We start from the raw sequence: 12,826 nt of genomic DNA on the forward strand, positions 1-12,826 counted from the left end.
TTCAAAGAAGAAAACTGCCTTTACTTGTGTGAAGGTTTTTAAGCCTTGGGACTTAATCACTCATCAGCTTCTTATTTTAGGACCTGGATGAAGAAAAGGCAGTTCTGGTGCACACTGTTGAAGAACCTCTAAGTCAAGAGCCATCTGTAGACACTAGTTTGGATTGTTCATCAAGTTGTGGGGTTCCATTTTTCCAGGTACCTGATTATATCCTATCAGATAACCTTTCCACATCTGATGTAAGTCAGTCATTTGCTATTCAGTATAAAGGCATTACTCTTGGTGGGTGGAATAGAAAAAATATTTCAGTCATTCCTTTGGGATGGCTTGTTAACTTTTCTGATTTAAATTATTTACACAAGTATGATAATCGATTAGGTGTTTTTGGTAGGATAAATAAAGGCAAAATATGACTTAATCCCATCCTTAGCTGGTAATATTCTGCTGTTATATTTATCCCTTTTCTGCTTCCTACATACTCAGAATGATACTAAAAACAGTCATTTTTCTCTTCCCTCCACCTTTGACATGGAAGTCCTGGAGCCTGTCTCTGTCTATGATCAGACTTTGAAGGCTAAGAAGTTTAAAAGATTGAGAGACCGAATGCCTCTCTGTTAAATGACTGATTCTCCAACTTGAGGCTTTTCTCCTATTCACTGTTCCCCCACGTAGCCTCCTGCCTTGATCTTGTGTGTTTAAATCCCATGCCCTCTCCTATCACCTTTTCATCACTGTTGGGAGTATGGCACTGTAAACTATCTACATCTTTCCCTCTAATTTGAAGTCATGAGCCTAGACAGTCTGTGAGGTAAGGATTTCCTTACTTACATAGGACATTGATGTCTACATTTTATAGTTGAAGCACTGCTTCTGATATGTATATGCTTGTACCTGTCTTTAATAGACCTGCAGGTCTTTCCACCAAGATCTAAAGATTCTCCATCCCTGATTTAAGCTGTTAAAACTTCTAGTTCAGATTTTATTAAATTCCTCTCTGTCTGCATCAAGGCAGTTTTATCTCCAAAGTCTTCCTACCTTTTGCTTCATTCTTTACTATTAGAAAACTCTAGATATATTTCTTTCTATTTATTGACCCTCTCTTCTATCTTATAAAGTTAAGAAAAGGGGGAAAGTTAAGAGAAGGGAACCTTAGTGACTACTTAATCCCTGTTTGGAAATCCTTTCGTTATTAAAGCTTATGATGTTTTGAAGGCCAGGCTTAGTGGTTCGGCTATGGCAAAGAAGTTCCTATAGTACCAGAAAAGACTTGGGATTGGATTTTAGACCTTTAGCTGAAGTCCAGAAATTATTTTTACTCTGATAGCAGTCTGATATGGGGAAATTTTCTGGGTTAAAAACTTTAAAGTTGGTTTATGATTTGTCTAAGAATTGATGAGTGGGTCTACAATGAAAGTCGTCAGTTACTTAAAGCATCTCTAAGGGCAAGTACAAGGATTCCAATGAAATATTTCCAAATGAGAAATATGAAATAAGTTTTTAAGAAAGATAAGGTACAACTTAAGTAAAAAGTGCCTTGAGGTACCCTGTATATCAGATTCTGTGCTTAAAATAGAATTGCCTTTTTTTTTTTTTTTCGCCCACACTGAACCTCTTGTAGGATCTTAGTTCCCTGACCAGGGATTGAACCCAGGCCCTCAACAGTGACAGCACGGACTCCTAACCACTGGACCACCAGAGAATTCCCAGAATTACCATTTTTGTACAATAACAAATCTTTGTTTCCCGAGAGCAAGATTTCTAGCAGCCACACTATTGACATTTTGAGCTGGATAATTCTTTGTTGTGGTGACCTGTCCTATGTATTATGTTTAGCAGCTTCCCTGGCTTTTGTCCACTAGAAGCCAGTAGCAACCACCTAGTTTTAACAACCAAAAATGTCTCCAGACAGTACCAAATGTCCCCTGGGGTGCAAAATCTCCCTACTGAGAACCATTGCCCTACAGTAAAATGTGTAATTATTCCTTGGAAAATCATACAGAAAATTAATACTTCTTTCATCCCCCTCTTGGTGATAAAATGAAGAAGGCATTCATTTCTACTTGCCAAATTGTTGGCTCAAATTTGTGCTGAGTGTTTTCTGAAGTTTTCCACACCTAATTTCTTGCCTATAAACCAGAGAACTTTGAAAATAGAATATGATTAATATGTATCAGATGTTACTTTATATTGACTTAATTTTCCCCCTTAAATTCACAGCATAAAAAATCACATGGAAAAGATAAAGAAAACAGAGGCATTAATCCGCTGGAGAGGTCTAAAGTAGAAGAAACTATAGAGCAATCTGTTACGAAGAGCAGATTACCTCTACGAGCCCAGAACAATTTTTAGTTAACTTGAGGACTGGTAATTTTACTTTCTAAGAAAAATGAAAAATAAAACCTGTAACCCCAGAACTTGAGCCTTGTGTATAGATTAAAAATGAGTAGAAAATATCAAAGCAGTACTGTAAATTTAGTTGAATTTATTATCTACCCATTTTTTCTGTCATTGCTGTAGTTTACTGTATATTAAGTTGGGTTTCATTTGGGATTTGCATTGAGTAAATATGTATTTCTAGCTTTTGATATAAAATAGCTCTTTCATAACAAATGAAAAATATTTTTCTAGTATATTACTAAATAGCAGATATATGGAAGCTGCAGTGTTCTTTCAGGCTTGAACTTACATAGGTAAATATCACCAGTGCATGGTTTTAGGAAGGACCATATCCTTTCTTTTCTTTGTATGATTTAATTATGTTTATATTTGCTTACCTCCTTCCCTAGACTGTTTCATTCTGCCTTCTCAGCAAACTTTCTCCCTTTTTTTGTCACCAAACCATTTGTAGAGCTACAAAATGGTATCCATTATTATTATGGGATAGCCAGAATTTTACCTAGAAATCTTTTACACTTTGCTGTGGTTATCTCTAAAATTGCTGTCAACAATAAACACAACCCTAGAAGTATCCCTTCCTTCAATATTTTAATTTGTTTCCCCCTAGATATGAAAGCATTTCATTCCTTTATGAGGCCTAACACATTAGTCTCCACAGAGTTCATAAAAAGCCATCTTCTCCAGAATATAGATTGCTATTATGAGAGAACTACCTGGAGTTCTGATTAATGGCTATGTGACCCTATTTTGAAGCCTGTATCTTGTGCAAAAGGTCAAAGTGTTTAAGTGCTTTTTGAAGCTATTAATTATGACTATCATTTATATTCTTTTGTTTACCTGGTGAAACTTTTTGTTATTCTTTGTATATAATAAAATATGTGTGTATATATTTTTCACTCTTGAAATCTTAACCCTTATTAGAAGGGCCCTGACAATTTTGATCTGGCAGCCAAATTTCTGGAAGTTGGGATGTTTCAGCATGAAGAACCAGAGCACTTAGAAGGAATATATGTGAAGAATAAATTTTTTACACACATCAAGTTTAAGTGTATAAATTCAGATTTGATTCTGATAGCTAAGTAAAACCAAACCCTGTTGGAGAATTAGAAAATCTGCTACTTCAGGGAACTAAGTTTGCCTTGCAGAGTACTAATTATCTTAATAAAAATGATCATATAATTTCTCTGCAAAATCAGATGTCAACATAAGCTATGGATAATATCTAAAAATATAAGCTACCCTCAGTAAATCCATGATTAATAAATTTGGTTTCTACATTAACTTATTTGTCTCATTATTTCTTATTTGGCAATGGGTATGTTTACAGAGTTAAGCCAGTTGTATTAAAATTCCTAAAATAAACTTCTACCGAAGTACCAGCAAGGAAGAAGGGCCTTGGTAAACATCCCGGCTTTCAGTTGCACTTGAAGGGGCTATGATTTAGTGTAAGATTAATGAAAAACAGATTGGGCCTCACAGGGCCTGAAGTCCAGCTTTAAGTCATCTCATTCCCCAAGTTTTAAAGTTATCTAGGAATGCTAATGCAACTGGTTGAACGGCCTGACAGAAGCAAAAATAAATCTGGAGAATTTTAACATCCAGAGCCTTAAATTAGCTCTGTAAATTGTTGTTGTTGTTGTTGTTGTACGCGGGCCTCTCACTGTCGTGGCCTCTCCCGTTGCGGAGCACAGCCTCCGGACATGCAGGCCCAGCGGCCATGGCTCACGGGCCCAGCCGCTCCGTGGCACGTGGGATCCTTCCGGTCCGGGGCACGGACCCACGCCCCCTGCATCGGCAGGTGGACTCCCAACCACCGCGCCACCAGGGAAGCCCTGTAAATTTTAATATACAATGTCAAGGACTCAAAAAATAACCCTCAGCAAAAACAGAGTAGGTAGCTTCAAGGACCCATTCCTCCTCAGAGGCAGAAACATTCAGAAACAATTTTGTCAGAACTTGGAAGCAAATGTTGAATCAAGAGCAAAGTAACTTAAAAACTAGGAAAGCTTTTTGGTGTTTTACTTGCCCTTGTTACATTCCCCTTCCCAGCTCTGTGGTGGTCTTGAAGACATGCAGAAGCCCATCATTCTCAAAGAGTGAGACCCTGTTCCCTGGTCATGAAGGAGCAGAGGAGATCTTAATCTCAGAAAGTTGTTTGTTGAAACCTGTCTAAGCCAACCTGAAGGACTGAAGCAAGGCACTTTCCTTTGTTTCATCTAACTCAGAACTCAGGGTGGAAAAATGGCAGGTATTTCTCAGAAATATTGTAAGGCAAATGAACAACCTGCTGCCACCTTTGGCAAAGGATTACAGTTGAGGTAAATAAAGGAGTGCCTAAAGCCTGAGAGGAAAAGCTGGGAGAGAATTTCCTAGGGAAGTTAGGCTACTCAAAAACAACAGTGTTTACTAGGGAACTGAGAAAGCCATCAGTTAGGCCAAGCTGCATGGTTAGAAAAGACCTGAGAAGACCTAAGTGTTCACTGCTGGCTGAACTCTAGGCTCAGCACAAGCAGGAAGTGAAGGCTAAGCTGATTTAAAATGACCTAGCTAAGCACTTAAAGGAGTGCTCCAACACAACCAACCTACAAAGACTGGGAGGATTTTTTTTTTTTCTTTTAATTCTTGTTTTATATATTTATTTTTTGGCTACTAGCATTCAAGAAAATCAGTCAACACACTAGCTGAACACAAGCAAAAAAGTCTTTAGAGACTACGTAAGTCAAAGAATTGAGACTTTACAAAAGAATAGTTTAGAAAAGTCACTAAATAAATTGCTACAGCCCACAGCAAGGAACAAAAACAAACCCCGAAGCATGAAGAATCTGATTTCCAAAGTTACCCTATTACAATATTCAAATGTTCAGTTTTCAACAAAAACTAGGAATTATGCAAAGAAAGTATGGCTCATTCACAGAAGAAATGAACATAAACCATCCCTGAGGGAGCACAAACTTTGGACTTTAAATCAACTGTCTCATATATGCTGAAAGAGCTAAAGGAATCCAGTAGGAAAATGTCTCAACAAATAGAGGATATCCGTGAAGAAACCATAAAAAGGAACCATACAAATTTGGAGCTGAAAAGTAAGATAAATGAAAAAAATCACTAGAGGCTTCCAATATAGATATGATCAGGCAGTAGAAAGCCAGTGAACTTGAAGCTAGGTCAATTGAAATTGTCCAATTGAAGAAGCAAAAAGGGAAAAGAATGAAGGAAAAAGTAGAACTTAAGAGACATGTGGAGCACAATGAAGCACACCAATATTTACAAAAAGAGAGTACCAAAAGAATAGGAGAGAAAGAAAGAGGCAGACAGTACTTGACAAAATAATGGCTGAAAACTTCTCAGATTTGTTAAAACACTCAAATCTACACATCCAAGATGCTCAATAAATCCAAACAGGATAAACTCAAAGAGATCACAAGACAATCAAACTGTTAAAACTGAAGACAGAATCTTGAAAAGCAGCAAGTGTAGTCTTCAGGAAAATGCAAATCAAAACCACAATGAGATATCACTTTACATCCACAAGGATAGCTATAGTAAAAACAGAAAATGACAAGTCGTGGTGAAGCTGTTCAATGGGAACCCTCATATATTGCCTGTGGGAATGTAAAGTGGTTCAGCCACTGTTTAAAAAGTTTGGTGGCTCATAAACAAGTTAAACGTAGAATCACCATTTCACCCAGCAACTCTACTCCTAGGTATGTATCTACCCAAGAGAAAAGAAAAAAATTATCCACACAAATGTTCATGTTAGCACTATGAGCTAAATGGTATAAACAATCCAAGTGTCCATCAACATATGAATGGATAAATATGTTATATACATATAATGGATTATTACTCAGCCATAGAAAAGAATGAAGCACTGATACATGCTACTGTGTGGATAAATCTTGAAAATATAATGCTATGTGAAAAAAGTCAGATGTAAAAATTCATATATTGTATGTTTACATTTCTATGAAATATCCAGAATAGGTAAATTCATATAAACAGATTGGTGGTTGCCAAGGCTGTTTTGAGTTGAGGGAAAGGAAATGACTGCTTAATGAATATCAAGTTCTCTTTTGGGATGTTGGAAATGAGTTGGAACTAGATAGATGTGGTGGTTGTACAACGTTATGAATATACAAAGTGCCACGGAATTATGTACTTTAAAATGATTTATTTTAGGGACTTCCCTGGTGGCACAGTGGTTAAGAATTCTGCCAATGCAGGGGACACGCGTTCGATCCCTGCTCCGGGAAGATTCCACATGCTGCGGAGCAACTAAGCCCACGTGCCACAACTACTGAAGCCCAAGCACCTAGAGCCTGTGCTCTGCAACAAGAGAAGCCACCACAATGAGAAGCCCACGCACTGCGACGAAGAGTAGCTTCCACTCACTGCAACTAGAGAAAGCGTGCGCAGCAATGAAGACCCAATGCTGCCATAAATTAATTAATTAATTTAAAAAAATAACCTAGTATACCAAGAGACAGACCAAAAACCCACAGAAAAGACAACAGAAACAAATTACAGAAATTACAGCTAATTGAGTTGCCAAACAAGATCTTTTATTTATTTATTTTTGGCCACACCATGCAGCTTGCAGGATCTTAGTTCCTCGACCAGGGATTGAACCCAGGCCATGGCAGTGAAAGCACCGAGCCTTAACCACTGGACCACCAGGAAATTACCAAAATTCTTTAAATGTTTAATTTTATGTAATTCCCAAACAAAATGTGGAATTCCCAAACAGGATCTTTTAAAATTAAAAAAAAAAGAATCAGATGGAAATTCTAGAACTGAAAAATAGAATAAATTATGAATACAGGGGATGGGTTTAGATGCTGGATAGACAGTTAAAAAGAGTTTCAAAAAGTGGATGATAGGTTAGAAGAAGATTGTTACACTGAAGCATAGCAAGACAAAAGGATGAGAAATATGAAAGAAACAGGATGTGGTGAAGAGATCTAACATCCATATAATTAGTGCCTCATAAGGGAAAAGAATGGGACTGAAGCCCTATAATTCCTGAGCAAGATAAATGCAAAATCACACCTAGGTACACCATAGGCAAACTGCTAAAAGGTTAAATGAAATAAGAAACTAAAAACAATAGAATTAAACTGCTGAAACAAAATAACTGATTGCTATCACAGAACTCTATACCTAATGAAAATATTTTTCAGGAATGATGGTTCATTAAAAGCATCTTATGTGTCTAAGAAATGAAAATTGATTTTTGTCATCACCAAACTGGCACTAAAGGAAACACTAAAGAGTGTTCTTTAAGCGAAAAGAAAATGATACCAAATGGCATCTCAGAGATGCAGGAAAGAATAAAGAACAATGGAAAATATAAATGCATCAGAAAGGTAAATAATCACTATAAAACAATAACAATGTTCTATAGGGTCTAAAATATATATGGAGTTAAAACCCTCAAGAATAGCACATAAAAAAAAAAAAAAAAAAGAATAGCACATAAAATGGAAGAAGGATGGGACTTCCCTGGTGGTCCAGTGGGTAAGACTCCATGCTCCCAATGCAGGGGGCTGGGGTTTGATCCCTGGTTGGGGAACTATATCCCGTATGCATGCTGCAACTAAGAGTTCACATGCCTCAAATAAGAAGGCTGCATGCCACAACTAAGAAATCTGTATGCCACAACGAAGATCGTGTGTGCCTCAACTAAGACCCAGAGCAGCCAAAATAAATAAATAAATATTAAAAACAAAAAAAAGATGGAAGAAGGTTAAGAAGAGCTAAAGGATACAAAGATTCTTTGATTATCTGGGAGGTAGTAAAGGTTCTAATTAATATTAGACTTTGATAAGTAAAGTCTAAGTAAAATATTAAACTTGAAAAGAATATATTTTATCATTGGATGGATTTTTCTGTAAATGTCAGACCAAGTTGATTGATAAGGTGGTCAGGTCTTCTGTAACCTTACTGATTTTTCTGTGTAGTTGTTCTATTAATTAAAATGTTGAAGTCTTGAGAATTCCTTGGCAATCCGCTGGTTAAGACTCCATACTTCCATTGCCGAGGGCCCGCGTTTGATCCCTGGTTGGGGAACTAAGATCCCACAAGCCGTGCGGTGTGGCAAAAAAAAAAAAAATTAAAGTCTCTAACTACAACTGTGAATTTTTAAATTTCTCCTTTCAGTTCTTTCCATTTCTAGCACCTGTGTTGTGACGTACATACATCCTTAGAATTGTTATACTTCTTGATGAATCGACCCCTTTATCAGTATTGTCCCTTTTTATCCTTTGTGATATTCCTTATTCTAATGTTAGCTGTTATATTAATGTAGATACGCCAGCTTTCTCTTTATTTTTAATTTCCTTTTTAAAAAATTAATTAATTTTAAAATTGAGGTATAGTTGATTTACAACTCCAGCTTTCTCTTTCTTAGTGTTTGCATGATACAGGCATACCTTGGAAAGCCTGTGGAATCAGTTCCAGACCACCACAACAAAGTGAATATAATAAAGCAAGTCACACAAATATTTTGGTTTCCCAGTGCATATAAAAGTTATGTTTACACTATAGACTGTAATCGGTTAAGTGTGTAATAGCATATGTCTAAAAAAATAGGGATTTCCCTGGTGGCGCAGTGGTTAAGAATCTGCCTGCCAGTGCAGGGGACATGGGTTTGATCCCTGATCCAGGAAGATCCCACATGCCGTGGAGCAGCTAAGCCCGTGTGCCACAACTACTGAAGCCCACATGCCCTAGAGCCTGCATTCTGCAACTACTGAGCCCGTGTGCTGCAACTACTGAAGCCCGCGCGCCTAGAGCTCATGCTTCGCAACAAGAGAAGCCACTGCAAATGAGAAGGCCCCGCACCGCAGTGAAGAGTGGCCCCCGCTCGCTGCAACTAGAGATAGCCCGTGTGCAGCAACGAAGACCCAATGCAGCCAAAAAAAAAATAAATATAATAATAATAATAATGTACAATCTTAATTTTTAAATACTTTATTGCTAAAAAATGCTAATCATTATCTGGGCCTTCAGAGAGTCATAATCTTTTTGCCGGTGGAGGGTATCACCTCAATGTTGGTGGATGCTGACTGTTCAGGGTGGTCTTTGCTGAAGGCTGGGGTGGCTGTTGCAATTTCTTAAAATAAGACAACAGTGAAGTTTGCCACATCTATTGACTCTTTCAGGAACTAGTTCTCTGTAGCATGCAATGCTGTTTGATAGCATTTTACCCACAGAAGTACTTCTTTCAAAATTGAACTCAAGGGCTTCCCTGGTGGCGCAGTGGTTGAGAGTCCGCCTGCCGATACAGCGGACACGGGTTCGTGCCCCGGTCCGGGAGGATCCCACATGCCGCAGAGCGGCTGGGCCCGTGAGCCATGGCCGCTGAGCCTGCACGTCCGGAGCCTGTGCTCCGCAACGTGAGAGGCCTCAGCAGTGAGAGGCCCAAAATTGAAGTCAATTCTCTCAAACCTCTCAAACAGTAGGCTTAAAATATTTAGTAAATCATGTTGTAAAACGACACGCTGTCATCCAGCCTTTGCTTCATTTGTAGAGCACAGGCACAATAGATTTAGCATAATTCTTAAAAGCCCTAGGGATTTTGGAATAGTAAATGAGCATTGGCTTCATGTCTTCACCAGCTGCATTAGCCCTAAACAAGAGAATCAGCCTGTCTTTTGAAGCTTTGAAGCCAGGCATTGACTTCTCCTCTCTAGTTATGAAAGTCCTAGCTGGCATCTTCTTCCAACAGAAGGCTGTTTCATCTACATTGAATCTGTTTAGTGTTGCCACCTTCATTCATTATCTCAGCTCCATCTTCTGGGGAACTTGCAGCAGCTTCTGCATCAGCACCTGCTGTTTCACCTTGCATGCTTATGCTGTAGAGACAGCTTCTTTTCTTAAACCTCATGAACCAAACTCTGCTAGCTTCAAGCTTTTCGTCTGCAGCTTCCTCACCTCTCTCAGCCTTCATAGAATTGAAAAGAATTAGGCCCTTGCTCTGAATTAAGTTTGGCCGAAGTGACTGTTGTGGCTGGTTTGATCTTCTATCCAGATCACTAAAACTTTCTCCCTATCAGCAATAAGGCTGTTTCTCTTTCTTATCATTTGTGTGTTCACTGGAGTAGCACTTTCAATTTCCTTCAAGAACTTTTACTTTGCATCCACAACTTGGCTATTTGGCCGTTTGGTGCAAGAGGCCTAGCTTTTGGCCTCTCTCATCTTTCGACATGCCTTCCTCACTAGGCTTAATCATTTCTAGCTTTTGATTTAAAGTGAGAGATGTGCAACTCTTTTATTCACTTGAACACTTAGAGGTCATTGTAGGATTATTAATCAGCCTATCAATTTCAATATTGCTGTGTCTCAGGGAACAGGGGAGCCCAAGGAGAGGGAGAGAGATGGGGGAATGGCTGGTGGGTGGAGCAGTCACAACACACGCAACATTAATTAATTTCGCCATCTTACATGGGCATGTTTTGTGGCACTCCAGAACAATTACAATAGCAACTTCAAAGATCACTGATCGGGCTTCCCTGGTGGCGCAGTGGTTGAGAGTCTGCCCGCCGATGCAGGGGAGGCAGGTTTGTGCCCCGGTCCGGGAGGATCCCACATGCCGCGGAGCGGCTGGGCCCATGAGCCATGGCCGCTGAGCCTGCGCGTCCGGAGCCTGTGCTCCGCAACGGGAGAGGCCACAACAGTGAGGCCCGCGTAAAACAACAAAACAAAACAAAACAAGAAAAAAAGATCACTGATCACAGATCACCATAACAAATATAACAATAATAATGAAAAAGCTTAAAATACTGAGAGAATTACCGAAATGTGACAGAGACATGAAGTGAGCAAATGCTGTTGGAAAAAGGATGCCAATAGATTTGCTTGATGTGGGGTTTACCACAAACTTTCAATTTGGAAAAAATGCAGTATCTGTGAAGTATAATAAAACGGGTATGCCTATATATCTTTTTCCATTCTTTTTCTTTTAATTGTCTATCTTTTCTATTTGAAGTGAGCTTTTTATAGATAATAATTGCTCTTTATACAGTCTGACAATCTTTTAATCCATTTATTTGGACTACTTATATTTAATGTGATTATTGGGTTTAAATATATAATCTTGCTACTTGTTTTCTATTTGTCCCCTCTGTTCTTTGTTTCTTCTTTTTGTTTTTTTAGCGGTACAAATTAAATTTTTTTATTTCTTATCTTTTTTTAAGGTTTCTTTTTTTAAAAAATTGAAGTATAGTTGACTTACAACGTTGTGTTAGTTTCAAGTGTACAGCAAAGTGATTCAGTTATACATACATATATATTTTTTTCGGACTCATTTTCCTTACAGCTCATTACAAAATATTGAGTATAGTTCCCTGAGTTATACAGTAGGTCCTTGTTCGTTATCTATTTTATATATAGTAGTGTGTATATGTTAATCCCAAACTCCTAATTTATTCCTCCCCACTTTCCCCTTTGGTAACCATAAGTTTGTTTTCTATGTCTGTGGGTCTATTTCTGTTTTGTATATAAGTTCATTTTTATTTTTTTTTAGATTCCACATATAAGCAATATCATATGATATTTGTCTTTCTGTCTGACTTACTTCACTTAGTATGATAATCTCTAGGTCCATCCATGTTGCTGCAAATGGCATTATATCATTCTTTTTTAGGGCTGAGTAATATTCCACTGTATAAATATACCACATCTTCTTTATTCATTCATCTGTTGATAAACATTTAGGTTGCTTCCATGTTCTGGCTATTGTAAATAGTGCTGCAATGGACATTGGGGTGAATGTATCTTTTCAAATTATGGTTTTCTCTGGATATATTCCCAGGAGTGGGATTGCAGGATCATATGGTAGCTCTATATTTAGCCTTTAAAGGAACCTCCATACTGTTCTCCATAGTGACTCTACCAATTTACATTCCCACCAACAGTGTAGGAAGGTTCCTTTTTCTCCACATCCTCTCCAGCATTTATTCTTTGTAGACTTTTTATCATGGCCATTCTGACCACTCTGAAGTGATATCCCATTGTAGTTTTGATTTGCATTTCTTTTGTTCTTTTTTTCTCTTTTTCTTCCTCCTTTGGAATTAATTGAATGTTTTTATGAATCCATTTTATCTCCATTAAAAATTTTGTTTAGGGACTTCTCTGCTGGTCCAGCAGTTAAGACTCCATGCTCCCAATGCAGGCGGCCCAGGTTCAATCCCTGGTCAGGGAATTAGATCCTGCATTTTGCAACCAAAGATCCCACATGCTGCAGCTAAAGACCCAGTGCAGCCAAATAAAAAAAATGTTTTTTGTTTCATTTTTTTCCAAAGGCTTACAATATATATATTGAATTAATCACAGTCTGCCTTCAAAAAAAATTATACTGAGTCATATATAGCTTCAGAACCTAACAAGAGCACACTTCTAATTATTCTCTCTCATCTCCTCTGTGGTT

General features: G+C 38.0%; 1 protein-coding gene across 1 annotated transcript in view; it reads left to right on the forward strand.

Moving 5' to 3' along the window:
- KIF11 (kinesin family member 11) overlaps nucleotides 1–3,678 on the forward strand; it is a 50,125-nt gene extending 46,447 nt beyond the window's left edge. The window contains exons 21-22 of the mRNA XM_022569337.3: nucleotides 81–197; nucleotides 2,218–3,678. Of these exons, the coding sequence (XP_022425045.2) occupies nucleotides 81–197; nucleotides 2,218–2,349 (249 nt within the window). The 3' untranslated portion in view covers nucleotides 2,350–3,678. The remainder of the gene's footprint in view (nucleotides 1–80; nucleotides 198–2,217) is intronic.
- Nucleotides 3,679–12,826: the final 9,148 nt, after the last annotated feature.

The sequence above is a fragment of the Delphinapterus leucas genome, chromosome 16 (assembly GCF_059928025.1).
Source record: "Delphinapterus leucas isolate spDelLeu-1000000601 "Yukka" chromosome 16, BTC_Dleu_Yukka2, whole genome shotgun sequence".
Classification (NCBI taxonomy): domain Eukaryota; kingdom Metazoa; phylum Chordata; class Mammalia; order Artiodactyla; family Monodontidae; genus Delphinapterus; species Delphinapterus leucas.